At 50.5% G+C, this 27,981-nt stretch overlaps 2 protein-coding genes across 6 annotated transcripts in view; one reads left to right on the top strand and one right to left on the bottom strand.

The window, feature by feature from the left end:
* The first annotated feature begins 46 nt into the window (after nucleotides 1-46).
* PDIA6 (protein disulfide isomerase family A member 6) lies at nucleotides 47-21,084 on the top strand. The gene is made up of 13 exons (XM_039231038.1): nucleotides 47-128; nucleotides 5,658-5,799; nucleotides 9,907-9,964; nucleotides 10,389-10,515; nucleotides 12,196-12,302; nucleotides 13,498-13,628; nucleotides 14,011-14,125; nucleotides 14,642-14,782; nucleotides 15,484-15,568; nucleotides 15,689-15,761; nucleotides 16,604-16,762; nucleotides 19,896-19,992; nucleotides 20,562-21,084. Exons 1-13 carry the CDS (start codon nucleotides 110-112, stop codon nucleotides 20,658-20,660), a joined length of 1,353 nt encoding a protein of 450 aa, XP_039086969.1. The 5' UTR covers nucleotides 47-109; the 3' UTR covers nucleotides 20,661-21,084.
* Nucleotides 21,085-21,393: 309 nt separating this feature from the next.
* Nucleotides 21,394-27,981, bottom strand: part of ATP6V1C2 (ATPase H+ transporting V1 subunit C2) — a 54,066-nt gene continuing 47,478 nt past the window's right edge. For 2 of the 5 annotated variants that reach the window (XM_039231035.1, XM_039231036.1), the window contains 3 exons: nucleotides 26,022-26,119; nucleotides 22,056-22,188; nucleotides 21,394-21,779 (listed from right to left, as the gene is read on the bottom strand). In XM_039231035.1, the coding sequence (XP_039086966.1) occupies nucleotides 21,690-21,779; nucleotides 22,056-22,188; nucleotides 26,022-26,119 (321 nt within the window). In that variant the 3' untranslated portion in view covers nucleotides 21,394-21,689. Of the gene's footprint in view, nucleotides 21,780-22,055; nucleotides 22,189-26,021; nucleotides 26,120-26,542; nucleotides 27,113-27,981 lie in introns of those variants that run through there. The other 3 variants (XM_039231033.1, XM_039231034.1, XM_039231037.1) reach the window with 2 other exon arrangements.

Below are 27,981 nucleotides of genomic sequence, written 5' to 3'. Positions count from 1 at the left end.
CGCCTCCCGGCGCCTGCCTCTCGGGCCGAGGGCGGGACGTGGGGCGGCGGGGGCGCGGCGCGCGGAGCTGAGGCGACGGCGGGACTGCGCGACGGCTCGGGAGCTCGGCATGGCTCGCCTCGTGCTGGGTAGGCGCGGGCCTCCTCGTCGCGGGTGGCCGCCTGGGAGCCTCGGGGGCGCGGCAGGCGTGCGGCCTGGCGGGGCCGGGGCTGGGGTGGGGGACGCGGTCGGGGCCGCCCGTCGCGCGGGGGTGCGGGGCCCTGCGGGTCTCGGGGCGCGTGCGGCGCGTCCGGGGGTTCGAGCGCGGCGGGGTCGGGGAGCCCCGGGCCGAGGAGGGCGGCGGCGGCGGCGGGTCGGGCGAGGGCCGGGAGCTGCGATCGAGGCGCGCCGAGCAGCCAGAACCTGATCCCCGGCGGAGCTGGGGCCGGGGGCGACCTGAGAGGGTCAGGGTCCGGCTTCCCTGGTTCTGGGCCCGCCGTCTTCTCCGTCGCGTGCGGACGGCACGGCCACGGGCTCCTCACCCCGCAGCCCGTCCTCGCCACCTGTTTAATGCCATTCCCCCTCAGGAGAAAACCTGAAATCCCCAAACCCGGCCCCGGAAAACGGCCAAAGAGTCGCCTGAGGAAGGGAGCGGTGCCTTCCGAACGCACTTTAAATGTGACCGAACTTCTAGAAACTAAATGGAAGGCGGACTACCATGAATTACGTAAATTCCTGTTTTAGAAGCTATAGTGAGTGAGGTTGAGGATCCCCAGCCTTTTCTGGCTCGCCTTGGTGGTCCCAGCCGAGGCGCTCTTCCCTTCCTCCCCTGAACGCTCCGGATCCAGACCCGCAGAGTTTGAGCCCAGCCCTCCCTCCCCCGCATTTCTTAGCTGGGTGACTGCGAGCTGGTGACTTAACCACGCTGGGCCGGTCCTCCCGCCCCGGCTTGTTCTCGGGATGCACGCGTTCATGTAGCTCTCACGAGAGTAAGCAAGATGTAAATATTTGCGGTACTAATATAGGATATAGAGGAGGGGGAAAAGTCTAGTCTCTGTTCCGTTTCCCCCGGGTGAATTCACACTGGGCTCCGAAGAGTCCGTGATTGTGATGCTATCGGTTAACTCATTATTTGAATAAATGTGGTCAGACCTTTGTGGGAGCCCTCCTGGTTTTTAGCTGAGTGCTTTGGGATCCCGCAGTCTTCCTAGCCGGTGTGGGACGGGGATGTTACTGTGGATTTATAACGTCCTTAGCTACCGTGGAGGAATAATGGGGAGCCACAGATGGCAAAACCGTCTGCTCACATAGATTCTAGACCCTCGGATGTTCCAGTTTCCCACTGGTGCTCATTATCAGTGAGCGGAACCGCGATGTGAATTTTAGAAACAGAAGACTATTAGTCGGCATTGACCTAGTTTATCATCTTAAGTGGCCCAGAGTTTTTTTGCTTGTCTTCTTGAGGGTTTTCATAGGGGATAGTTAACATCTTTCAGTCTGTTTTTCTAAGCAGCATCGTTTGATTTCTTTCCAGCCTTAGGAGGTCATACTGCTGCCTAAGGAATGCAGGTCTCCAGTCTTTATCAAGACATTTCCATTGGAGAGCCGTTGATAAGGGAGGGGAGGCTCTTGTGAGAAATCGGCAAAACTTAAAGACAAAAAGTCGGGGCTCCTGGGTGTCTCGGTTGGTTAAGTGTCCAGACTTCAGCTCAGGTCATGATCTCATGGTTCGTGGGTTCGAGCCCCGCGTCGGGCTCTGTGCTGACAGCTCGGAGCCCGGAGCCTCCTTCGGATTCTGTGTCTTGCTCTCTCTTTATCTGCCCCTCCCCCACTCATGCTATCTCTCTGTCTCTTTCTCTCTCTCTCTCTCTCAAAAATGAATAAAAACATTAAAAAAATTTAAAGACAAAAAGTCTAGCACATTACTAGGAAAAAAAAGCAGCCCAGGTCTCTGTTACACTGAGTGCAGGTAGAGTCACCACCATCTTTGTATGTAAAGGAAGCACATTCCTGAGGATAAAGTCACTGTCCAGGTCCATCCCTTGGTGACTTCACCCTCCAGTCCCTGATTGGCAAGAGAATGCAGTGAACCTGATTCTCCTGCACAATCTACCTAATGACCCTCCTTGGGATTATACTAATGCGGGCTCCAGCCCTTTGGTTAAAAATGTGGGTTGCATAACCGTGTTCTATCTCTTTCTAATTCTGTGGCCTTAGGCAACTTACCCTTTCTGTGGCTCCATTTCCAGGTCTAAAAATGGGCACGATGATACATACATACCATGTAGAGCTCTTAAGATGAGTTACTATATCTTAAGTGTTTACAACAGGGCCTGGTGTGTAATATCATTTAAGTGTTATTCTTAGTTAACATGTCAGTTTCTGGAGGGTGGTTGGATAGATAGATGGATCAAAATGTTAGCTGTACTAGACCTCCAACCCCTTTGTAAAATTGTCCCTGAAAGAGATACTCATATTTATCCGTGGGGGAGGGGGTAGTGTAAGAATTTTCAACATTGGCGTGTTAGTAGTGAAAAATTGGAAAGAAATTCTGTCAGTGGTGGATCGGCAGTGTGAAATAGCCATTATATGGTTATATGGGGCTAATAAGTAATCCTTAAGTATGTAGAAAACTTATTTTGAGTGGGGAAAAAAGGCTACAGAAAAGAATGTATAGTAAGATCACTTGCATATAAATCTATTAATAAAGTTTTAGACTTCCGAATAGCAAGAGATGTCCCTAAGAATATCACCAAAATATTAATCAACCCTACCGTTGATGGGGTTTCATTTGCTTTTCCATTTTTGAAAATTTCACAGTGAGCTCAGTGTATTGAACAAGTATTGACTCATGTTGATTTGACAGGAAATAAACTTTAGAAAGCAGATCTCTGCGGAGGAGTTTCCAGGCCCAGTCTTAACTTGAAAGCGTATTCAGAATTAGTATGGTCTCTGCTTGGGTTCTTAATTTACTTGATATGTTAACTCTGTCAAACTCCCTTTAACCTTTATTGCAGCAGCAAAAAGATTATCAAGCAGCACAAGCCAGTAGAGATATGCAAATTATATATCTAATTTTAAATATTCTCATAGCCGCATTTAAAAAGGCAAGAAGAAACAGGTGAAATTAATTTTAATATATTTATTCCCTCAGTGTATCTAAAATATTAATTTAGTATGTAATCAATATCAAAAATATTAACAGGTACCTCTTATTTCCCCCTACCAAGTCGTTAAAATTTAGCACTTCTTATACCGTCACTACATGTTGGGTTGCCCACGCATGGTGAGTGGCCGCCATATGGGACAGCAGCACAGTTACGAAGAGCACCCCAGTTTGGTTGGCCTGACCCCCACCACAGGCGCATTTCCCACCTCAACGGGGAAAGGAGATCACCCTGCCCCGGGCTACCCCTGCCCTGATTCTGGGTTCCCTCCCTTCCCGATTCCAGGCCTTTTTGTTTCATTATTCCTCTACTTTACCTTTAGCCTCTCCCACTCCACAGACTTTTTTCCCTTCGTGCTCAGATCACTCTCATCTTTAAAAAGAACGCTTCCTTCTGCCCCACATTTGCTTGCTGTCTGTGCTCTTGGTAGTGAACTTGTTAAAGAGCTCCCTTTTCACGAACTTGTTCCCTCCTACCCTCCCCGGTCTTTTGCAGGCTGGCCGCCGCCTGTTGTCACGACCCCGCACGGCCGCCCCGGGCCCTGGGGCGCTCTCCAGGAGCTCTCCAGGAACTCCAAGGAAGTCCGCCGCCTGCTTGGCCTCCCAGGGCCGTGTGTTCCCGTTGGCCATTCCATCGCTCCCTCAGCTTAGGTGGCACCCCACTCTCCTGAGATCCCCCATCCGCTGTCCACATTGCAGCCCGAGTGCTCTTTCTAGAAAGCAAGTCTGGTCCTACCCCCGTGTGGTAGCCGTTTACTGGCTTCATGTCCCCCTTATCAAAGTCCACAGTTCTGTTTCAGAAGTTCCTGCAACATTAGCCGTATCTGTAAATCGAAGGCAGTGTTCTTGAACAGCAGAGTTACGTTGTTTATTCATGCCCGTGACATACTGAACCATTTTGTCCTGAGCACTAAAAACACAACATGGTTTAATGGGAAGAGCTTGGAAATAGACGTTAGAGACAGCAGATGGGCCACTCGGAAGTGCCTTTGTTTCCTTATTTACAAAGAGGGGCGAGTCCTGCTCTTAGTAATGCTGTGGAAACCCAAGTGGTCTAGTATATTTGGAGTGGTTTGAAAATTGAAAGTGGTTCCATAAGCATAAGGTGGAAGATTTAGCATCAGACTAGATTTAACACTGGTTACATTCCTTCCAGAAGAAATTTACCTTTGGGTTATTCAAAAAGGTTCCATTTGAAATCTTCCAGATTCCCTCTCCAGGGTAAGCATGTGACCACAGCAGCGCACATGCACACTGCCTTAGGGGACAGGCCAGCCTCACAGTTTGCTGTATCAGTAGATTAAAAGAAAATATAGGATCATCTCCACAGATGCTAAAAAGAAATAGGTAGAAATTTCTTTAATATCCTAAAGTTTATCTCTTTCAACCCAAAAGCCAGCAAATGAGAAAATATTGAAGTCCAGAACAGCCCATTCCTTAGCATCGTGCTGGAGGTGTTAGACAGTGCAGTTAGAAAACACAAAGAAATCATGTGTTTACAGGGAGGAGGTGGAATTTTGATAGTACCACCACTTCAAAAACGTTTGGGTTTTTAAGATCTTTCTAAGTCCATTCGGAACTTGTTTTCCTGTGTATTTGTTAACAATTCCGTTTTAAGTTCCTAGAGTAGCCACCACAAAGGCATCTGGTCCACAGTGTGGCCTAGCTATGCTATTAATAAGGCGTTATCCCTCTATCCTTATTCTGTAACATTTAGATGAAAATTCTTTGTAAGCTCACCCAGCAGCATTGCAAGTGTCTGGTGACAGCCATAAACAGTGGGAGTAGAAGTAAAAATATTTATAAAAACAGTTATTGCCCTTGATAGAGTCCCAGTTTAGTAGATGAGACAAATAATTACTTTTTCCTTCAGAGGAAATTTAATAAAGATACTGTACTGGGGAGCCTGGCGGTTGGCGTCTGACTTAGTTCGCGCCATGGTCTTCTGGTTCATGAGTTCAAGCCCCACGTCAGGCTCACTGCTGTCATTGTGGAGCCCGCTTCAGATCCTCTGTTCCCTTCTCTCTCTGCCCCTCCCCTGCCCGTGTGCTCTCTCGCTCAAAAACAGACATTTAAAAAAAAGATAGTGTGCTAATATTGCAACTGAATAATACAAAAAATAAAGGCCATGCGGATCGCTTGGGTTCACAGGGTAGCCTCCCAATTTTTCGGTGTCTCCCAATGGTACTAATAGTGTTACTTCACAAGGTGATTGTAAAGAATGAAAATGTCAGTACATAAAAAGCACCTGAGTAAGAAATCTTTTTCCGTTGGTGGATCATGAGATGAGTGCGTGGACTCTTTCCTGCTTGCTCTGCGCAGCACCAGTGGGGGTGAAATTCTAGGGGCCGCCGCAGCAGCCAGGGGCAGGGACACTGGGGGCTGGAAAGGGCCCGACCCAGGTCGTCCACCTGAGTGAAGGACCTTTGGCACAATTGAAGAGGACTCCAGTTGCCTGAGTCTCCTGCCAGAGCGTGGATCCTTTGGTTAATGGTACGCTTTTTGTCTGCAGGTCTGATCAGCTGTACCTTCTTCCTAGCAGCGGATGGTCTCTATTCCTCCGGTGACGATGTAATTGAATTAACTCCATCAAATTTCAACCGAGAAGTTATTCAGAGTGATAGTTTGTGGCTTGTAGAGTTCTATGCTCCGTGGTGAGTATACAGCACTTGTGGATTATTTATGGTACTTTATAAAATTAGGAATATTATGTAAAAATGTGATTCTGTCCAGTCAGCTAGTGTATCTAGTGTACTGCTTGTTTAAAAGATGGAGAGAGGGAACTGGGAGATTCCATGAAGTATCGTCTGTTACAGGCCATGGAAATTGAGTCTATTGGGGGAAGGGGATGGTTGAAGTAAGTAGTTAATTGTTTCAAGAAAGAAGAAAGAAAATTTTTAAAAATTAAAATGCTTATAATTTTAAGAAGCTGTATCTCTGTAATGAGATAAGTAGGGTCTGGATGGAAGGGAAACTCCTTTATGCTGAAAGAATATCGGGCGCGGGAAAGGGAAACACTACTGATTGGTTCCATTCTGTTTCTTGAAGAGAGCGGCTTCCAGAAATATGTAATTTTAAAAACCTAGCTTACTTTAAAAATTCCTCTCTTGCCTTACCTGCATTGCTGGGAAAAACCCTTGTGGAGTAAAGACAGCATCGTCATTGAAATTAATGGTGCACAATCACATATATAGTCAAAATACAGTATTGCACTAATTGTCTATGTAGTTAAAGGTATAATGCAAACAAAACAAAAACCCAGCAAAGAGGAGTGTAGAGGCAGAGTAATGGAAACTGCAAAATGCACGCGAGGCTGTGGCTTCTGTAAACTGGCCGGCCCGTGGGCACGCTGAAGCCTGGGGAGCCTGAGCCCCAGCCGGCTGTGTCTGCAGGCGAACTGGGCGGTGATCTGAGGTCCAGAAAGTCCTTTCAGATGCGGGCTCTGTCCCCTAAGCTCAAGTAGGGGGCAGTGAATGAAATTGTTACAAATTCTTCTTACCCGACTGGCTGCACTTAGAGTATGCCTGATGAGAGGTTTCCTTTTGTTGCTTTAATTATTTTCTCTGCAAGACCATGAAACTGAGTTTTGGAAATTCCAGACTGGTCCTCGTGGACTGTTTCACTTAATGTTGAGTGTAGCAAATGAAGGTAAAACCCTCTGCTTAAAAATTTATGTTACCACCTTGTGAATACTGTTCATCCTAATGCCTTTATCATTTTTTTAAAAAAGCTTCTCTTTGTTTTTTGTTTGTTAGACCCAAATGAAAATTCTGTACGGATTTGTTCATTTGTATTTGTATTAGTAAATGTACAGATTGTAATTGTACGAACTGTTTATACTGCTGAGTGCCTCTGTATGCAGTTTTTGCAAGTTTGCTTTTTTTTAAATCATTTATGGCATGAGTAATTTACTTTTTAAATTTTTAAAAAAAATTTTTTGACATTTATTCATTTTTGAAAGAGAGAGTGCGAGTAGGGGAGGGGCAGAGAGAGAGGGGAGACACAGAATCCAAAGTAGGCTCCAGGCTCTGAGCTGTCAGCACAGAGCCCAATGTGGGGCTCAAACACGAGTGGTGAGATCATGATCTGAGCCGAAGTCGGACCCTTAACTGACGGAGCCACCCAGGCGCCCCTATGGCGTGAGTAATTTATATTGTTTTGGGAAGCTTTGATGTGAGAGGATATATCTCATTCCAAAATTGAATCAAACAGCATAATTGAGAAGACCGGATCTGGATCCCGTAGTTCATTGTCCTCGTTACGTGGCACGTGGGCCTCCTAGCATATTGGGTAAGAGATTAACCTTTTCTTGTGCTCAGACTTGGCAGCTTGGTGAAGGCTTTGAATTCTGTCCAGAATAAAGGTTTTCCGTTTCTATCTACAGAGTAAAGCATATAGGATCACGAAGGAAACGTAAAATATTAAAATAGCATTCACAAAATACTACAACAAATTTTGCTGTGACTATGTGGTCCTCTTTTACTGGGACAGTAAATAAATGCCAAGGTCCAGCCGCAGGTGTAACACCTAGACACCACGGTTCTGAAATAGCGATGGACATAAATGAGGTTAAACTGTAGTAGCGATCTGAAAGTGGCTGAGTTTTCATTTGTGACAAAGTCACAAGTACGAATGGTGTGCTGTTAATGTCTGTAATTGAAGGAAAGTGCATTTCAGTTATAAGTTAGTGAAATGGGGGCGCCTGGGTCAGTCTGGTTGAGTGTCCGATTCTCGATTTCAGGTCGGGTCTTGATCCCGGCGTCATGGGATAGAGCCTGTGTTGGACTCCATGTTGAGCGCAGAGCCTGTTTAAGAATCTCTCTTTCTTCCTCTGCCCCTCCCAGGCTCACTCTCGCGCACGCTCTCTCTCAAAAGAAAAAAAAAAAGAAGTTAGTGAAATAGAGGTGTTTTTACCCCCACCCACAGTTCCAGAGCCCCTGAATGTGTATGCGGCAGCCTGGGGGGCGGGACTGCAGAGGTGTGCTGTACCTAGACTCACGTGGCATTTCCGTCCGTCTTAGCTATGCTTAATATTGAAACCGAAGGGAGTGTGTGTGCTCTGACAGTCTCCGCTAGGATTCCTTTCATAGAATAAACTGCAATTAAGGAGGCACAAAGTCCTGTAAAATTTTGACTCCCAGACTTCTGAGTGGCTCCCCTGAACTGCAAAAGCTATGTTGTGTAAGTATGTAAACCAGCGTCACAGGACATTTCTCAGAAGATGCTGACCTTTAGAGTTGGATTGAGCTTAGGCTCCTGTGGAAGGGGCCACTGCAGTATATAGGGATGGAGAATGTGGGACCTGGAGCCACAAAGATGTAGCCAGCAGCTCTGTCACCAGATGACGTGTGACACTGGGTAGTTTCTTAACTCTTGGCCCCTGTCTCCTCATCCGAAAGATGAAACTAGCAAGGCCTGTCTTCCGTGGTGTGCTGATGGAATGAAATCCGTATGAAGGGCTCCTCGTGGCCCTGGCATTTATTTGCTCATTAGGTTCTTAAAAACTGAATTAGGACACTGGACTTTGTTAAAACAACAACAACTAACCACCTATGGATAAAGAGCTGTGATCCCTTCATTCAGTGGATGTTATTCAGTATTGAAAACGAACAGTATACCGGACAACGTCGGTAAATGGTATAAATGTAACAGATTTTTGTATATGTAACTTTTAAAAGCACTGTCTGTATGTGTTAAGTTTCACAATGATTTATTTCAATCACTGTTACCTAAAAGATTCATTTCTGATCTTGCTTGCTCGCTCTTGCCCTTTTATCACCACCTGTGGTGTCAAGTACTTCTCAGCTTGCTAGGTGTACAGGTTTGGGGTTATGTGTACAGCTTTAACCCACATACTGCTGTGGAAGCCAAGAGCACTGAGATTGAGTGTTGATATCAAACCTTAATGGGCTTAGGAATCACTGGTTGAACTTATTAAAGTGTGAGTTCGTGAACCCCTTCTGTAGGTGTTCGGATTTCACGCGGCCCAAGAATCTGCATTGTGCCTCTTCTTACAACTCAGACCACACATTGAGACATGCTTGACCAGATAATATTTATTTTTGAGAGAGAGAGAGAGCAAGCAGGGGAAGGGCAGAGCGACAGGGGGACAGAATCCCAAGCAGGCTCTATACCATCAACACAGAGCCTGATGCGAGGCTTGAACCCACGAACCGTGAGACTATGACCTGAACCGAAACCCAAGAGTCAGATGCTTAACTGACTGAGCCACTCAGGTGCCCCCACACTTGACCAGATAAATACTGAAGTTCCTATGCAGGGATAGAGTTACAAAAGATAGTTTGTTTAAACTCTTTAACTATAATTTAATTAAACAGTAGCTTGGGGGGGCTCCTAAGTGGCTCAGTCAGTTAAGCGTCCAGCTTCAGCTGAGGTCATGATCTCATGGTTTGTGAGTTCGAGCCCTGCATCGGTCTCTGTGCTGACAACTCAGAGCCTGCTTCGGATTCTGTGTCTCCCTTTCTCTGTCTGCCCCACCCTCACTTGTGCTCTGTCTCTGTCTCTCAAAATTGGATAAATGTTAAATAGTAGCTTGGAAACTTTTAAAATTAGTATATGAAAAAGAATGATAGTAAAGTCCTAAAATGGTGAGTTCCCTCCCATCACTGATCATGTTTTATTGGCGCATGTACTTCCTGCAGGCACCCACCCCGTGCTCAGTAGAGTGTTGGGGGAGTATTTCTGAATTGGGGATCAGAGATTTTAACCGTTGCCTTATTTGTGCTTTCATCTTTTAAAAGGTGTGGTCACTGCCAGAGGTTAACACCAGAATGGAAGAAAGCAGCAACTGCGCTAAAAGTAAGTTTCTGAGAGGCCCCCTCTCGCCTGTGTGCGTATAATAAGTAAGAAGGCACCTGGGCTTCATGTACCACAGGAAGTTAATTTACATATTGAAGCTCAAAAGTTTTGTTCTAGGGCCAAAATCATGCAGGGAGATAATATACGTGTAATTTTTACGTTGTCTATTTTTACTAATTCCGTTTTCCAGATTAATGACCTAAGTCGTCCTAGTCGCTCTAATTCTTGGTGCTGCGGAGTTCCGCGCGCTTCCCCTGTTGTCCCGTGTAGGCATGACTTCCGGGGCTACAGGCCTCATTGCTCCTGTTTGTAAACCTAACCTTGCCCTTTATTATCTTGGAGTCTACATGAGTCAGAGGATGGCTTTCTGTGGAATCTGCTCCAGTGGAAAGGAAAAGTCGGTAATACTTTTATATTTTCACAGGACATTGTAAAAGTTGGTGCTGTGGATGCAGATAAACACCAGTCCCTAGGAGGTCAATATGGTGTTCAGGGATTCCCCACCATTAAGATTTTTGGATCCAACAAAAACAGACCAGAAGATTATCAGGGTAAGGACTTTTCCTAACTACTCTGTTCCCCTGGTTGGAATGTTAATTTGAGCAAGTAGGTAAAAAATAGGAGCAAGGGCCTGTTTGTTTTTGTAAATAAAATTTTTCAAAACAGTCACACCTATTTGCATACCGTGTGTAGCTGCTGTCGCACCGAAGTGGCAGAGCTGAGCAGCTGTGACAGACAGGGTGGCTTGCACAGCTGAGAGTCGTTACTGTTCAGCCCTTTACAGACAGTTTGCCACCTCTTGGTCTAGCGTGTGAAAGCCCTCTCTTTTCCTAGTACGTTTGTTTTCTTTATTTTGAGAGGGAGAGAGAGTGTGTGCAAGTGGGGAGGGGGCAGAGAGAGAGAGAGAATCCCAGGCAAGGCCCCTTGCTGGCTCATTTCCACAAACAGTGAGATCATGACCTGAGCCAGAATCAGGAGTCGGGCACTCAGCCGACTGAGCCCCCCAGGCGCCCTCCCACTACATGTCTTGATTTGGGAGATTTCCGAGGAGACTGGTTGAAGGGCCCTGGTGCGGAGGGAGGAGCCCTTGCCCTTCTGTATTGGGAAGTGACACACACGTGGTGGTGTCAGCCAGGGCTGTGGCCCCACACGATCCGAGCGTGTTCTGAGTGTTGCTGTATTCTGTCTTCTTTGTAATATCAGGTCGGAAAGTGTTCCCAGATGTTTTTCTCTCTTCCTTGGCAGTTTGATAAAAAACTATTTTAAAAATATGTGGATTTTTCTAGAGAGATTTTATTAGAGTTTTGCCTTTGAATTCTAGAGACAGCTTCGTGGCCCATATTATTCATACATTTCTGAGTCAGTTAATAGCCCCTTGACCTTTTCTCGAGTATATAGTTTTTGGTGAAACCTCCAAAGGCTCTTGTCATTGAGTTTCAGTACAGGGTTTGTTATTTCTTAGATTTCTTAGATTAGGAGTGGATTCAGCTAAAGAACCTAAAAAAGCCCAAAATATACAGTTTTGTAAGGCCTGGATTACTTTCCAGTTACTCGGCTTCAGACCTGCTTCAGACCTTTCATATCCTACATTTCCCACAGTTTTTTCTGCTCTTCATCATAGAAATAGTTTCTTCTGGGGCGCCTGGGTGGCGTAGTTGGTTCAGCATCCGACTTTGGCTCTGGTCATTGTTTCGCTGTCTAGGAGTTTGGGCCGTGCGTCGGGCTCCGTGCTGACAGCTCGGAGCCTGGAACCTGCTTTGGATTCTGTGTCTCCCTCTCAGCCTGTCCCCTGCTCACGCTTTGTCTGTCTGTCTCTTTTTCTCTCTCAAAAATAAGTAGAGCATTTCTTCTATTTTCCTCAATTAGTAATTCAGATTTAGAGGTGCCCCTTACTTTTTTAACTAGATAATAGGCTTCTTACTCATCTGCGTGCATGTTACACGTTCAGTAAACATTGCGAATTACTCTTCTTTGCAGATGGTATTAGGTGAACAGGACGTTTGTGTTTAATAACCTAAAACTGAACGAGAGGATTTGGTTCCCAAGAGAAAAGTCTAGTGCGACACGTATTGGGGGGAGAACTCGACTCCGTGTTAAATACCCATGTTGTTGGGTCTGTTCAGATATCAGCTAAAGCTGACAGATGTGTAAAGGGCCACATCCTTAGGTTGTGACGTATAGGCGCACAATCCCCACCGCCTGCTCATGTGGCTGTCCTTTGTCTTCTGTAGGGGGCAGAACCGGCGAAGCCATTGTAGATGCTGCTCTCAGTGCTCTGCGCCAGCTCGTGAAGGATCGCCTTGGGGGGCGGAGTGGTGGATATGGTTCTGGAAAACAAGTAAGGCTCTGTGATGTCAGCCTTGAGTGTGTGTGATGATTTTGACACCACAGGGTGGACTCTCCGTAGAGGATAGGGTTTTTGTTTTTGTTTTTAGTTACTACTAATGTTTTAAATAAGTGAACTTGCAGTTAAAAAATATTACAATGTTGCATCAGCTGATGCCAGATGGAATCAGCCACCCAGCCTGTTTATGGGCCTCCTCAGCAGTCACTAGTCCCAGAGCATCTTGCCCACCTCTGCAGGCCAAGAAGCAGGCCACAAGATGGGCCTCCTCTGCCCAGCACTGAAGGGGAAGAGTTCAGGCTGTAGACAGAGAATGCGCCTCAGACAGAGAAGCCAGGCTCTAGGACCCTTGGCTTTTGTAGCTCCCAAGTGGGGAGGGAGAGACAAGGTTAGCTTGGGGCAACAAGAGATGAAGTTTGAACGACCTCTTGGCCTATGTCTGGCAATCAGCTTGAAATTCTGGAGAATTCAGTCTCAGTGGACAGGGAAGAAGAGAAAGAAATTCCTGTTCCATGGATTGGGATTTTGGATGCCCACATAATGAAATGTGAGGTTTAACCAAATGTTCTTATGAAAAGGCATAAAATGCTTACGCATAAAGGTAAAATAGCCCTTCACCCTTACAGAGACCGGTAAAAGTAGCTTCTCTATACAGATGTAGAATTTACCCCAAGATTCCGTGCACTTGGCTGTGGGCCCAGGCCTCAGAAAGCAGCATAAGGAAACTGACTGCTTCTTAGGTTTAGTACTCAGGGAAGTTCTTTGAAGATAAAGAACTAAATGTTAGTTTTAACTCTCTTGAATGGTAGAGACTTTCTCTGTGGAAAGGTGGTAACTGTGGGCACGTTTAACATCCTGGGATAAACGAGCAGCTGTGCACAGTCGGAATTAGAGTAGTAGTTTTGGGGGGGAGCCATGTGGAGGGTTCTTTTAACAAAAGAGCAGGTGAGAGAATTCAGGTACATTCATGGCTTATACTGAAGGTGCTCTTAATTGAAAGTACACCGTGATTGACAAGTCAAAGTAATATTAAAAAATGACCCCAATTGGAGTAAAATAGTTTTCACTAGAAACAAAAACTCCAAACTCCGCTAAGTGTGGAAGAGATTATTGTATATTATCTATTTAGAACACGAATAGTGTTCTTTCTGGCCAAGTGTAATTTAATGTTTCGTGTCACATGCGACAGGGTAGAAGTGAAAGTTCGAGTAAGAAGGATGTAATTGAGCTGACAGACGACAGCTTCGATAAGAATGTCCTTGATAGTGAAGACGTTTGGATGGTTGAATTTTATGCTCCTTGGTGTGGACACTGCAAAAAGTAAGGGCTTTTTACCAAGTACTTTGAGTCCCAGTGCTTTGGATGTGCTCACCTGGCTCGCTCTGGAGAAGCCGACCCAGACAGTACGTGATCCCCAAGCCCTCTGGGAAGACTGACGCGGAGTGAATGTGAAACACTGGCCTCGGTGCCGAGTTTCTTCTGTCATAGCTTCAAAGGTTAATAGGGACCTGGCGTCCCGCGTTGGGGAGGGGTGACAGAGACCTGGGAAGTGGATGTGAAAGGACAGCATCGCACTGTAAGTGAAGCTACGCCCTGTGGTTTCCGAGTGCAGTGTAATCGGGTTGGGCAGAAATGCATGTCGGCTAAAGTGTCGGTGCTGAGAGTTAAAACGCGCTTTTAAAGTGCAAATGTTTTTCCATAGTCTCGAGCCAGAATGGGCCGCTGCAGCCACGGAGGTGAAGGAGCAAACCAAAGGCAAAGTGAAGCTGGCAGCGGTGGACGCCACGGTGAACCAGGTCCTGGCCAGCCGGTACGGGGTGAGTGCGTCCAGACGGCAGGCGTCTGTGGAAGGCACCGTGTCTTTGGCTGTTCCCATATCTGGGCTTCCCCGGGCGGCAGGAGGGCAGACGGTTGGCCCTTTTGTAATGAAACTAAATTACTTCATTGTTAAAACTAACAAGTCTTGAACTCAGGACTATCTCTTTTTTTTTTGTTCCTTCTATCTCACTACTTCCGCTGGGTGCTGCGTGTAAATCTTCAGCTTGCTCAGGCCCTTACAAGCCACTAGTAGGGCTTTTGAAGTTGGTCAGTTTGTTCTAGAGCAGATATGTTGTGCTAAGTATGTATGTGAGGTTTGACTAGACTTGGCGAAGCCCAGGAGGCAGGCTGTTAAAACTGCCTGATTAGCAGACCTGTATCATCCCTGATCACTGATGCGGGCTCGGAATAGTGTTCTATTCAGTTACCTGTAATGCAGCCTTAGGGCCCGTAAAGTATCATCTTATTTCTTATTAAATGTTCATTTGATTTTGTGCTTTTGTCTCTTTTAATAGATCAGGGGATTTCCTACAATCAAGATATTTCAGAAGGGGGAGTCCCCTGTGGATTACGATGGGGGGCGGACGCGATCTGACATCGTCTCCCGGGCCCTGGACTTGTTTTCTGACAACGCCCCGCCTCCTGAGCTGCTGGAGGTGAGCCGCTTCACACACGTCCCGGGTCTGATGGTGGAGGCGCTAACACAGTGATGACACCCCTCCGGTCCTTTCAGATGGACTTTTCCCTTCTCTTAAAGTGCTGTCTTTAGAGCGTTATTATACTTGCCAGTGGGGAAAACCTGTCTGATAAACTGGTGCTTTTCATAATTTTAGTAATGAAATCATTACACTGAGTACAAGTGCGCCAAGCTGTGTAAAAACAGAATGCGTCCGGCCACTCTCTCACCATTCTCTAAGCCACAGCTGCTGTGTGCGGGGCACGCGGCCGTGTGACAGTGTGACCGCATCACTCTGCTCCTTTTACGTGTATTTTTCCCTTTCAGTCCTCACGTGAATGCCTAGACGTAAATACTGCTTTTTTCTCATTGCACGTGAGGAAGCAGAGGCATGGAGAGCCTCAAGTTCCTGTAAATACAGAACACACGTCTGCCTGTCTAACTAGGTGATGGTCAGGGCCAGGCTCCGCCGAGGCTGTCTGCTTTCGGAGACCGCGCACGTCGGCAGCTGCCGCGCCAGCACTGGGGACGGGCCTGGGGACAGACCCGGGCGTCACGGCACGTTGCACGGCTTTGCTCTTCATCGAATGTGATGAGGCCGAGAGCAGGCTGTCAGGCTTCCCTCTGGGTTTTGTTTGTGTCAGTGGCCTTCCGACCACCCCTTGTGTTCTGGGCCCACAGATCGTCAACGAGGACGTCGCCAGGAGGAGCTGCGAGGAGCACCAGCTGTGCGTCGTGGCGGTGCTGCCCCACATTCTCGACACCGGTACGGCGAGCGGGCCCTTCTCCGTGCTGCCCGGGTGGCCTGCCCTGAGCATGCTCGCAGCTGAGGGGTGTTCCGGGTTCTTTAATTTTTACCTTTAAAACTTTTGTCTGTTTAAATCAGGAGCTGCTGGCAGAAATTCTTATTTAGAAGTTCTCCTTAAGTTGGCAGACAAATACAAAAAGAAAATGTGGGGGTAAGTTACTGAACTTAGTTTCTCCATACGATTTGGAGAGCAGAGCAGAGCACTCTTGAAAGTATCTGGTTCAGGGCACCTCAGGCCATTAAGCATCTGACTTCAGCTCAGGTCATGATCTCATGGTCTGTGGGTTGGAGCCCCGCGTTGGGCTCTGTGCTGACAGCTCAGAGCCTGGATCCTGCTTCAGATTCTGTGTCTCCCTCTCTCTCTGTCCCTCCCCCGCTCATGCTCTGTCTCTTTCTCAAAAATAAACAAACATTAAAAAATAAAATTTGTTATTAAAAATATCCCACCCTCAAAATCTTCAGGCCCAGACTGTTTGACTAGAGATTTCTACCATGTATTTTAAAAAAGAATTAACATGGGGTGCCTGGGTGACTCAGTCAGTTAAACGTCCAACTTCGGGTCAGGTCATGTCTCACAGTTAATGAGTTCCAGTCCCACTTTGGGGCTCTGTGCTGACTTCTCAGGACCCAGAGCCTGCTTCCGATTCTCTCTCTCTCTCCCTCTCTCTGCCCCTCCCCAACTCACACTCTGTCTCTCTCTCTCTCAAAAGAGAGAGACAGAAAACTCAGGTGTAGTGGACAGTATTTTGGAGGCCGGAAGGAAAACTATGTACAGATCTGGGAGACTTCTGGAGGTAGAGTTTAGGGAACATAAAACAGGAAGTGTCGTTAAGAGCACATCTAGACTACCCTATTTTTGTCTTTTATTTCTGTTCTTACACCCGTTTCATTCCATAAAACTATTGGGAGTGTAGTCTTTGTTTTTCTTGATATCTGCTAATTAGATTCTAACTAATTTGAAAGGGATCTTGACCCTAAAGCCTGTTTTTCTAGGTGGCTGTGGACAGAAGCTGGAGCCCAGTCTGAACTTGAAACGGCGCTGGGGATTGGAGGGTTTGGGTACCCTGCCATGGCGGCCATTAATGCCCGCAAGATGAAATTTGCTCTTCTGAAAGGATCTTTCAGCGAGCAAGGCATTAACGAGTTTCTCAGGTAATCTCCTGCTTTCTTGAGTTGTTTCTGTGTTGTGGCTTGGTTCTGTGTGGTTTCAGTTTGAAACTAGGTTTCTATAGACCAGGCAATACATGGAATTATTTTGCATTTGGCTTTCTGCGGAATTAGGGGTTTGACTTCTAAATCATCTTTTTGTGATTTTGTTCTCTTTTCTGTGGAAGTATTCTATGGAGGAAGGGCTACCTTGCCATTTTATGAGCTCTTTCTGATTCTCACAGAAGTCTTATCCGGGCTGGTAGCAGCCCCCCCCCGCAGCTAGTGCGGCTTCCATTTCTGGCCATTAGCTGTAGACAGTGTATGTCTGAAGTGATTCCAGCAACGTGCAAACAACATGATAGGTTCTGAAACTCAAAATCCAATGTATAGAGCTATCTCGCCCGGCTATTCAACTTCTCCGAAAATCGACTTGATCATCTTTCAGGTAAATACGAGGCAGTGACACCATGCTGTTTCTCACATGTGTGGTAATTCGGTTAATACCGCTTCCTCATAACCATGAGCGTCACGGAGGTGTATCTCTCTTACGCAGACCTGATCTCCTTACCACTGTAGGGCCTGGCCGACCGTAAGCTCTTGGTAAATAGTGAATACACCTTGTGTGTGTTATATACTGTATGCTTACAGCAGAGCAAGTCCGGGCAAAGAAAATGTTACTGAGAAAACGGTAAGAGAAAAAGCACTCCCATTACTGTGCTGTAAAATCTGCAAGTGGACTTGTTCAAGTTCACCCCGCGTTCAGGGTCAGCTGTGCTTCTAAAGTGTCCTCTTTCAACAGCTGACTCCCGTGTCACAGTTGTAAGAAATGTTTGAGGGTGACAAGTCCCAGTGAGGCCGAGCCTTTGCACTCGCTCACTGGAAATGACAGGTCTGCCCCCAGCTTTGGTTTTCTAAACGTTTGTTTCAGCTAGTTTCCCTTTCCTGGTTTGTTGTTTTTTGCTTTTTCGTGCAGAGGAGGTAGGGAGTGCGTGGGACAGGTACGGAGCAGTAGCAGAGTGTCAGCTTGTGACCATTGCTTTTGTGCTTGGGATCATTCGGGCCGCTGGTCCTCAAACTATGTGCCTTAGGGGCAGCAGAAAACCCCCAAACCCAGCGCGTTACCAGCAGAGGAGGGTCCGCGGCAGTGACTGGAAAGGGGGCAGAGTACGGGACAGCGGACTGCATCTAGTTCCGTGCGCCTGTTGGCAGCGGAGACTGATGCGTGCGGCGCTTGTCACCCGCGAGGAGGCTGCAGCCCGCCCCCCCCCCCCCAGCACAGGGACACCACAGGCCTGTGCAGCCTGAGCCAGCGCAGAGCCCGGGAGAGGGCAGCGCCGTCGGGCCGCTTGTTAGTCACGACGAGGCTGAGGCTGAAACTGACGCTTGGAGGGGCCCGCCTGCGCTTCCCCGGGAGCTCGTTCCCGGAGTGCCGCCGAAAATTCCCGTGTGGCACCGTGCACGATGCAGCCACAAGTGAAGAAGGGACTGGAGTTTCCCAGAAGTTCATTGTTTGAGGGAGCAGCTCTTCTCGGGCTCTGTGAGAAGAGGGGTTAGCGGTTAGCCCTGCGACGGGTGGCTGCGCAGGGGAGGGGCGGTGGCGCAGGGGAGGGGCGGCTCTGAGCCCCGAGAGCGCTTAGGTTTTGGTTTTGTTTTTAACAGGTGAACTGCACCCTTCAGGCACAGTTCCCTTAAAATTTTGTTCCTGTTTGGGCGCCTGGGTGGCTCAGGCAGTTAAGTGTCCGACTTCGGCTCAGGTCATGATCTCACGGTTGGTGGGTTCGAGCCCCGCGTTGGGCCCTGTGTTGACGGCTCAAGGACTTTGTTCCTCTTTAAAGGGGGCTTGGCATCGTCCGTTAGTCCTTCTGTCGCTGCTGTGACACTGGGTGGGACAGTGGCTTCTGAGCACCAGCTCCATAGGTCTTGGCTTTTTCCTGAAGAGACTGATGCTCGGGGATGACGAAGAACCTGATTGCGGGCCCCAGACCAGTAGGAAGTACAGCCGCTGGCTTTCCTGCGACGGCGGCCAGAGCTTGGGGTGGCCTGCGCCCCCTCCCGGCAAATGGAGCCGTTCTCGTGTTGCTGTCAGACGAGAGACAGACCCGTGGCTGACTCGCTGCACTCGCCACCTCCTCACCCCGCACACGCGTCCTGCCCTGGGTGACATGCCCCGTTCAGCGAGTGGTGGTAGCAGGCTTTCAGAGCGCGGGGACAGCGGCTTTCTGGACACAACTCCTCTTCACACGTCAGGGTTTCTGGGCGTTGGCACTCGTGACATTCCGGGGCAGAGCTTTGTCCCGCCTTACAGATGCTTAGTACCCGTCCTCTGGGTGCCGGTCGCCCGCTCTCCGCACACACACATAGTTGTGGTCATCAAAATGTCTCCAGACATCGTCACATGTGCCCTGGGGAGAAGAATCCTCCCATGTGGGACCTCTGCGAACACATTGTAACAACTGCGGAGTGGCCGATAGGGTTCCCCAGTTTTCCCACCGTGCTGAGTAACGGTCACACCCGCGCGGGACACTGCCACTCCCGGCTGCTTTCCTCTCTTGCCTGTAGTCCAAGCAGCCTTCCCCAGAGGGCATCTGGAGGCTCTTTTTAAAGCAGCCTTGCTCCCCGTCTAGCCATGGCCTCTCGATCTTTCTGGTGAGATGCTGTTTATCAGAATTGGTCGGAGTCCAGGCCTCACGTGCCGTCACCATAGAGCTCCTCCGTCTTAAAGCTTGAGGCGGGAGGACTGCCACCATCTGCGTGTGGGCTGCTGCGACGCGCTGCGAGTCTGGGGGAGGGAGTTGAGGCTCCGTTTTAAGACGCCATCTTTCGTAAAGCGTCCCTGGGGTTACTCCACAGTTCGGTCCACGTAACGTTTTGCCTGTGTTCTCCATTAATGTTGATACCTTTCGCGTACTTCAATTTGTATTCTAGCAAAATAAGTTTATTTTTCTTAATTATTGGTAGTAACTGGCTTTCTCTGATGCCAAGACCTTAGTCATTTCATGCCTGTTTACGCTGTTGAACAGATAGCACTGTTCAGGCGCAAGAGCTGAGAAATGTGTGTGCATACACTTAGGCAAGTCATTACTTAACACATTGTGTCCTCATCAGTATGTCCTTGCTTTGGTCATTGTCCCCTCAGGGAGCTCTCTTTTGGGCGCGGATCTACAGCACCTGTGGGAGGTGGGGCCTTCCCCGCCATCAGCACCAGGGAGCCTTGGGACGGCAAGGATGGCGAGGTGAGTCCCCAGGCCTGGAGGCCGTGTGCTTGTCCGGCCTCTCTCCACTCTCCCCGGCCCCACGGCCTTTCCATCCTCCGCGTGAGGTCACAAATGTGATAACCTTGAGAGCCTTTCAGAGCTGCGTGACCGTGGATAGTCTTGACAGTAACAGTCCAGATAAATTTCAGGAACGAGGTTTTTCCTGATTATGACCCCTAAACGGAACATTTCACCCGGGATCCATTTACTTTGAAGCACAGAATTTTAACTAACAGAATTAGTGCGTGCGGGTCCCCGCCCTCCTGCTCCCCCCACACCCACTCCTCCCCCTCCCCCATAGCTGTCGGTGTTGAAGAGGTAGGTGATACTGTAAAGTCATGCCTCACCTGAGTTCTTGGCTTTTCTGTCTGTAGAACAATAGGCAAAGCCAAAAGCGGGAGCCGGGGTTAGGGCAGAGCCGGCTGTGACCTGGGGCGGCTCTAGAAACGACCTTGCTCATCCGCCGTGAGCCCGCGAGCGCCCCCTGCTGCCCTGCCCGCTGTTGTGCAGCCCAGCCTGCAGGGCCTAACGCACGCCTTCTTTCCCAGCTTCCCATGGAAGACGACATTGACCTCAGCGACGTGGAGCTGGACGACATTGACCTCAGTGATATGAAGCTGGGCGATTTAGAAAAAGATGAGCTGTGAGAGGCGTGGCACAGACTTCAGTTTTCTTTTCTTGGGAGCAGGTTTCCCCAGCAGTGCAGAAGCATTCTTTACAATCCGATGAATCTGCCAGTGGCCTTTTTCACCAAGAAGTAGCACTTGATTGGTCATTTGAAAACACTGCAACAGTGAACTTTTGCATCTCAAGAAAACAGTGAAAAATTCTATGAATTGTTGTAGCCAGTGAATTGGGTTGTATTCTGTCAAGTAATATCGTGAAGGAAACCGACAGGCTGTTGAAATATTCTTCCCTCCCTCTGATGGCTGCTTGAATGTTCTTGGAGGCTGTTTCTTATATATAAGTTTTTTAATGTGATTCTTTCATTTGAATATTAATGGCTTTTTTCCATTAAAAAATAAAATAATATTTTGGACAATGTCAATAAACGTATGAAATTAGTGTCCACATCATAAATTCAGTAAATTAAGCCAGGAAATCACTATTAAGAAGGGCTGCCGCTCGCTATAAACTTGTGATTCGGAGGACGCCATCTGGACACCCGCCACGATACGGCTTGTGTGTGTGTCCCGCGAGGCCAGGTGCGCTCTGTGATATGTGGGACGGAAAGCGAGTTTATAGAAAGGATGAAACATCACGGGTTGTCCGTTGAGAACTGCGTCTCAGGCTCGGTGTTTCGTCTCTGGGCCGTCCCATCCCCGCTGACCGTCAGGCAGTACGGCAGCTTATCCCGCCAGCTCCCAATTTTTAATGTTCTTCCTGAGTCCCCCCCCCAGGAGCTCCATTAAGACACACAGTACAGGAGCAGGTGACCAGTGTCCAGGCAGTCCCCACTTCCGTCAAGTCTGGTCCTGAATTATGTTGGAATACAAAAGGCCATTCAAAGGACTGAGCATTTCTTTATTGTAACTTAAAAAAAATAATAAATACAACTGTAACTAACTTTTGTGAGCAATTTCTCTAAAGATCTAAATCCCATAGGATCCTCCGGCCAAGGGAAGGAGGCGGTGGCGGTCCCTGCGCACGGGAAGGTGGCGTGGCGCCCGCGGCTCCTAGTCGAGCAGGCCGAGGTCGATGTGGAAGTAGACGTAGGGGAAGTAGTCGTGGCTGCTGAGCTGCAGGCCCGGGATCTCCACGGACGCCTATGGAAGAACACGCGGCGCTGCTCTAGACACAAAAGCCAACTCGCTGTCCCGTCTTTAGGCTTGCGAGGAGGCCCTGACAGCATCTCCTGCTCCGCACAGTGCAGCCCCCCACCCCCACACACACGCACATGCACACACACAGCCTCTTGTTACGCTTCCGCATTTGTGAAACGTAGCCCTTCTAACAGGCGGTTTCGGGTCCTGGGCAGTGCCTCCCGCGTCGGGAGGTGACCTCTGTGTAGAAACCCAGCTATTTCTGGATTTTATACCTACATCCAGTACACTTGCCGCCGCCACTTGATCCAGATGTCTGAAGACAGAGTTCAGAACTTCTCTCAAACGTTTGGTGGAGGACTTCTTGTGCGGCTGGAGGAGCACGGCCTGGAAATTCACCGGTAGTCCATACCTTCCCAGACAGACAAAATGTGCACATAAGTTACTCCGGGTGCAAACGGGGCTCAAAGAACCCTAACGTGAAATAGAAGAAGTTCTAGTGAGAAAAAAAAAAGCTTCAGCTGACACGGCTTAAGAAAATAAAACTCAGTTGAATGAAACGTCTAGGGTCAGGTGAGACTAACAACGATTTCTCTGGAGAGGAACGGGCGAGAACAGGCTAACGGGCCGTTACTGGTGCGGCGTGCGCGGCAGCACTGAGGTCTGGTGCATCTGCGGGAAGGAAAGTGTAGGTGAAGGAGGCTGTGACCGCACTTGCTACTTGCTGCCTGCGCTACAAGCCAAGCCTAACACCTACTTAGTCCCGTGTGTTTTAAGGGTGCTGGGCCAGCAGAACCCCGATTTCTAAGCCCTGCCTACATCGTTTTTCCAGGAGGCAAGAGCAGAGCAGCTGGCAGTTGCAGACCGGGACAGCAACACGTGGCCTGGTCACGGCGAGGGGGGTGGCCCAGCTGATGGCCTCATCTCCCGGCTCCCTGGGGAAGTGAGCGGGCGGGGAGCGGTGGGTGGGGGGCATGGCCATCTTACCTGAGGGATCAGGCCCCTCCTGACTCCCTACTGCAAATCTCAGTGATTTCCAGAAACCCACTCCACACCCTCGGCTTCACCAACACCCTTCTCTCCACCCGCTGAGCATCCCCCAGGCCACGCGGATGTTAAGGACGGCATTCCAGCTCCCAGACCACGGGCCACCCCTGCTCCGTCGTCCAGCCTGGTCATTCCACCAGTCATTGCCAGGTTGCCCTGGGAGGTCACTTCTCCTCCCGAATGAGGACACCTGTGTCTGAGCTCTCCTGTCTTTCCCAGCCCGTGAGTCCTTTGGGGCAGAGGCACGGGTCTGTTGTGTGCAGGGTCTACTGTGTCCCCAGACCTGGAGAGCAGCGGGCCCTCCCTCAACACTGTGAATGTTGACTGACTGAAAGCCCCTCGCCCCCCTCAAGCCTCCAAGCCCTCGGCCCCGTTTTCAGCCCACTCTCTTGCCTTCCGGGCTTCCCACATTCTTTCCAGATCCTTCCAGCCCTTTCCCTGCTAACCCTCCCTCTGGATCAATGTAAACGAAAGCCTTCTCTGTTTTGCTCAGAAAATGCCCTCTGGGAATAGCCGGGTCAATGCTCATTCTCCCCGAGGCTGCCCCCCACGCTGCTCCTTCCTGCACGGCTCAGGAGAGGCCCCTCCTCCTCCCTGACCGCCGAGGTCACCTGGTGGGGAGCTCTCACAGGCGGCCCCCATAACGAGACCCCTGTGCTGCAGGGGTGCCGGCATTCTCGGCCGCTGCCACTTCCCTGTAGCCTCTCCCCATCTTGCCCTGATTTAAAGAACCATCCTCAGCCCCCTAGGGCTCTTGTTCCAAACTTGAGAGTATCCAGTGTCCCATGTCACCCAGTCATCCGGCCACCACACTGGAGCTTGTCCCACCAGTGACCTCATGACCCATTCCCAGGGACACATGAGTCCTTAAGCTTCTGCTCCCTCTGACTCGTCAGCCACTCCCTCCTCCTGCCCCTGACTTCCTCATGGGTTTCCCTGCCTCCACTCTAAAGGTTGGGGTTCCCCGAGGTGCCCTCTCAGTACTTTCCCTCTGATGGCCTCTCCCTAAACGAGCGCAGCCACACAGCCACCATTAGGATTCCTCAACCCCGGATCCCCACCACGACTCTCCTGAGATCCAGACTCGCTAGCCTCCCCCACTCTGCATCCCAGCTGACGGCAGCCCCTGGGTCACTGCGCCCCGAGGTCAGCCAGCTCTCCCTCAACCTACGGCTGAGTCCACTTCCCTTTGATTTTATGCAGTCCACGAACATTTTGCATCTACTCTGACTCTAGGCTGGGTGATGGAGATAGAGAGCAAGTCAACCCCTCACTCCTGCCGCCCCCCCTCCCCCAATAGGCTGGAAGTACAAACAAAACAGCTTGGAGAAGAGGAAGGGAGGAAGGCAGCACCCAGGTGCCGACTGGGGGGCGGGGCAAAGCCCAGCAGGGGTCAAAGGAACAGGCAAGCAGGTGAACTTCACCGGCTGTGCGCTCCAACAAACGTGTTCGTTCAACATCGACTTCCCTGGATCATGATCTGTCCTCAGGATAGAATATGAAAAAGTGATTAAAAAAGGATCAGGTAGCTTCACAGGCACAGAAGAGACTGTGATTCACAGCAGATGAAAACAGCTGCAGAACCTTAAAGGATCCCATTTGGGGGGAAGAGAAGAGTCTTGAAACCATTAACCGTGATTATCTATAGGCAGTGGGGGCTGGGAACTTCTTCCACAGTACATATTTCTGAACTTGAATTTTTTAAACAGTGTTCATATGTACAACTGTATTCAGGAAACATACACAGTAAGAAAATAAAAAGTCATACACTGATAGTCTTGTAAAGAATTATTTTCACGTACACTTTTAGGAGAAATACCCAGTTGTGTCCAGCTTAGGGACATCCATCTCTAGCTCTCCAGCAAATGGGCGTCTACACCATAGTGGGCCTGAGGACCACTGACTTTCAAGGCAAGCAGGGTCAGTCTTGGACCCGTCTACACTACACATGGCTGGAACACTCCAGGCTAGCTTGACTAGGCCCTACAACCAGTGCCACAACCCATACCATTCCAGGCCTCTGAGATGGGTGTGTGTGTGGGGGGGGGGAATGACCACAGGAGGAGCCACGGTCAGACCTCCTCTGTGTTTGGACAAAACCACAGCTGACAGCCACGTGGAGGATGAATGGGAGGCAGAGACCCAGGTGAGAGCCTGTGGCAGGAGCCGGCGAGGTGGAAGAGGGCGGGAAGGGGGGCACAGGAAGTGAAGATGAGGGAGCAGAGGCATCTGAGCCCACCTGGAGGTTTGGGGTCTGGTAACAGGAAGGACGTGAGGCCACTGGCATGAACGGGGCAGCCGGAGGAAGGGCTTAGTCGGGGGGTCCGGGGCGGGGAAGATGAGCCAGACGTCCAGGAAAGGCCAGGGTTAGGTGAGAGGCAGACAGGAAGAGGTAGGAGGCACAGACAGGAAAGGGGACATAGGGGACAGGCCTCCGGGTGGATGGCTGGGAAGGGATCTGGGGACCACCTGGCTTGCAGGCAGGGAAGGGGCAGGGGAGAGCACTTCAGAGGGTTGGAGGGCCAGAGCAGGCCAAGAAGCAGGGATGGAAGCTTCCAGAAAAAAAGGGTACAGCCAGCTGTGTGTGATGCTACCAAGATCCCCACCCCTCATAGCTCATGACACTTGACATATTCAAAAGGCGGCGGAAAAGCAGGTCTCAAAAAATACTCTATTCCATTTTGACAAAAATGCAGTCAAAAAATAGGTAGATCTGTAAACTAGAATGAAAAAAAGGCAAAACACAAAGGAAAAAAAGCTCCTCAAGGAGTTCACACCTGCACGCCAGCCAGCAGTGTTTTCTCCGGGCGTTAAAATGACAGGTGATTTTTATTCACTGTTTGTGCTTACCCGTACTTCCCGAACTTTCCACAGTGACTTTTTTTCACTTTTGTTAAGAAACAAAGAAGGCAAAATTCTTGTGATTAGTTCGGTTTGGGTCAGGTTTTCGTTTTTGTGCCGCCTTGGGCCTCGGAGGTCAAGGACTGAGACTGTGCTATGCTCCCTCCAGGGGTCGCCAGGCCCGCGGGGCAGAGGGAAGGCTCACGTGACCGGGAAATCCTTAGCAGGTTGCAGGAGGAGCTGGGGAGAGGGCGGGAGGGCCTGGCCATGTCCCAGAAGAGACCAGGGGGGCTGGAAGGGGCCCCCGGAGCTGGCTGCTCCCCCCCCCCCCCAAGGCCAGGCGTCTCCTCCACGCACCTGAGCACGGACTCCACAAACACCCGCAGAGCCTTGATGTGGATCCAGGCAATGAAGGCTTCGCTGAAGTTCACCTTGAGCCAGCGCAGCAGCGGGCCCTGCGGAGACAGGGGAGCAGGTGACGGCTGCCGGCCGCTCCGCCCGACGCCGGGCCCGGGAGGACACGCGTTTTAGGAAGCAAGCCCTGAGCTGAGAAGAAATGCCCGGCGGCCAGCAGAAGCAGCGAGTCGGGGGGCAAGACCCAGGCGAGGCCCAGGACGGGGACCTCCGGGGCTCCCGGGGCCGGGGAAGCGCAGCGGGCCTGCCACCTGGCACATGCGTGGGGCCACCGTGGACCGGGCTGCGGGGGGCTGGGCAGCCCCTGACCTCAGGGCCATCAGCTGGCAGCTCCCAGGCTTCCCTCGGACGCGGGGCCGCCAAGGAGCCCACCGCCCAGGGAGGCGCTGTCCCGGGTCCTGGCGTCATCCACGTGCCACTGCTGGGGGGGGGGCTCTCCGGGGAGACCACCTCACACGGCCACAACAGCAGCCACTGGTGCTGCGGTGGCCACTCCTCCGGGGGAGCCTGGAGTCCTAGAGCAAAGGCTCTGAGCTCCCACTGACCCCCTCCAAGTGCCCAAGGTCAAGAGGGGGGGTCCAGCCAGGACAGCCGGGGAGGAGAGCCGAGCTGCCCGACCACCAGCAGGGCCTGTCCCCGTCACCAGCTCCAGCCACCTCCAGACAGGGCAGGGGCACCCTGGCCAGCAAGCACCATCCACTGCCGGGGCCGGGGGCCAGCTCGAAGGAGGCCGTCCCGAGGAGGAGGAGGAAGCCGTTTGATTCCGGGCTCCTTGATTTAAGCCCTCGAAAGCCACACTCGAAACCAGAAGACGCGAGGCTCTGTTTTCTCAGAGGGTGCCTGCACTGCGAGGGCATGCGAGCGGGGGAAGCCCAGGGCTCCTGGGTGCTGCTTACCTCTCCCTCGCCCTCACTCTCTCTCTCTCTGTCCGTCTGCCCCGCAGCGGGCCTATCGGGGTTCCCTAGCGGGGTTACCTTAACCTTGTGGTCCGGGAAGGTGGATGATCCCTTTTTAAGAGCAACACAGGAAGTTTGCTAAAGGCACAGAAATGATTTATTAATCTTTCAGCAAGCATGCATCACAACAAACAAATCATTCGCATCGCCTGAGGGGCGCAGAGACGCCAGCGCCGGGCTGCCGGGCCGCCCTCTGGGATTGCATGCTGGTCGGACTGGAGATGGGACCGGGCTGTCAAAGTCTTCAGGTCCCATATTCCAGGGACAGAGCCAGTCGCTGGCAGTGGCGTCGGGGCCCACATCCCTCCCTCTGCCTGGCCTCGGTCAGGACCTCCCTTCCAAGGGCGGACAGGACAGGGACAGCTCCGGGCGGTGTGAGCGGAAACGGCTCTGCCTGAGGGGTGTGTCTCCCCCGGGTGCAGCCACAGTGGGAACAGTGGCGATCGGGGTGCACTTAACCATGCAGACAGTTAGCCAGGTGTGCTGTTAGGACACATCCCCCTTTATCTTCTCTGCAAACAGCTAGAAAGCACAGGAAAACCCCACCCTGTGCTCTCAAAGGGCTGAAACCCCAGGCCCCAGCCTGTCCCCTCTGGTTGACGAGTAATCAAAATGGCTGAGGGTGCTGGTCATACCCTCCACCCAACGAGCTAAGGGGGGAAGAGTCTTACGTAGCCAGGGCGGGGCCGCCCCCGGCTGACCCCTGCCGCTGGCACGCAGGGAGCCAAGTGTTTCCGAGCTAGTGTGTCTCCTCCGCATCTCCCCTCCCCCTGCACAGAGAGACCCTGGAAGAGTTCCCACCGCAGCACTGGGGCACGGAACCCTCCAGAGGGTAAAAAAACGCCGGCTGGTAACCGGAGACCCAGGCGGCAGGTGTCGAGCTCCTGGGTATCACCTCCATCCTCGGGTCTGTGCCAGCGCGGAGAGGGGTGCCAAAGGCGCGACCT

Source organism: Hyaena hyaena, unplaced genomic scaffold (genome assembly GCF_003009895.1).
Source record: "Hyaena hyaena isolate Hyena2069 unplaced genomic scaffold, ASM300989v1 scaffold_53, whole genome shotgun sequence".
Taxonomy (NCBI): Eukaryota; Metazoa; Chordata; class Mammalia; order Carnivora; family Hyaenidae; genus Hyaena; species Hyaena hyaena.
This window is presented reverse-complemented; position numbering and strand designations above follow the sequence as displayed.

Coding starts and splice junctions, on each gene's coding strand:
- PDIA6 (XM_039231038.1), top strand. Junction 5,800..9,906: donor GTAGAGTTCTATGCTCCGTG/GTGAGTATACAG, acceptor ATCTTTTAAAAG/GTGTGGTCACTGCCAGAGGT. Junction 9,965..10,388: donor AAGCAGCAACTGCGCTAAAA/GTAAGTTTCTGA, acceptor ATATTTTCACAG/GACATTGTAAAAGTTGGTGC.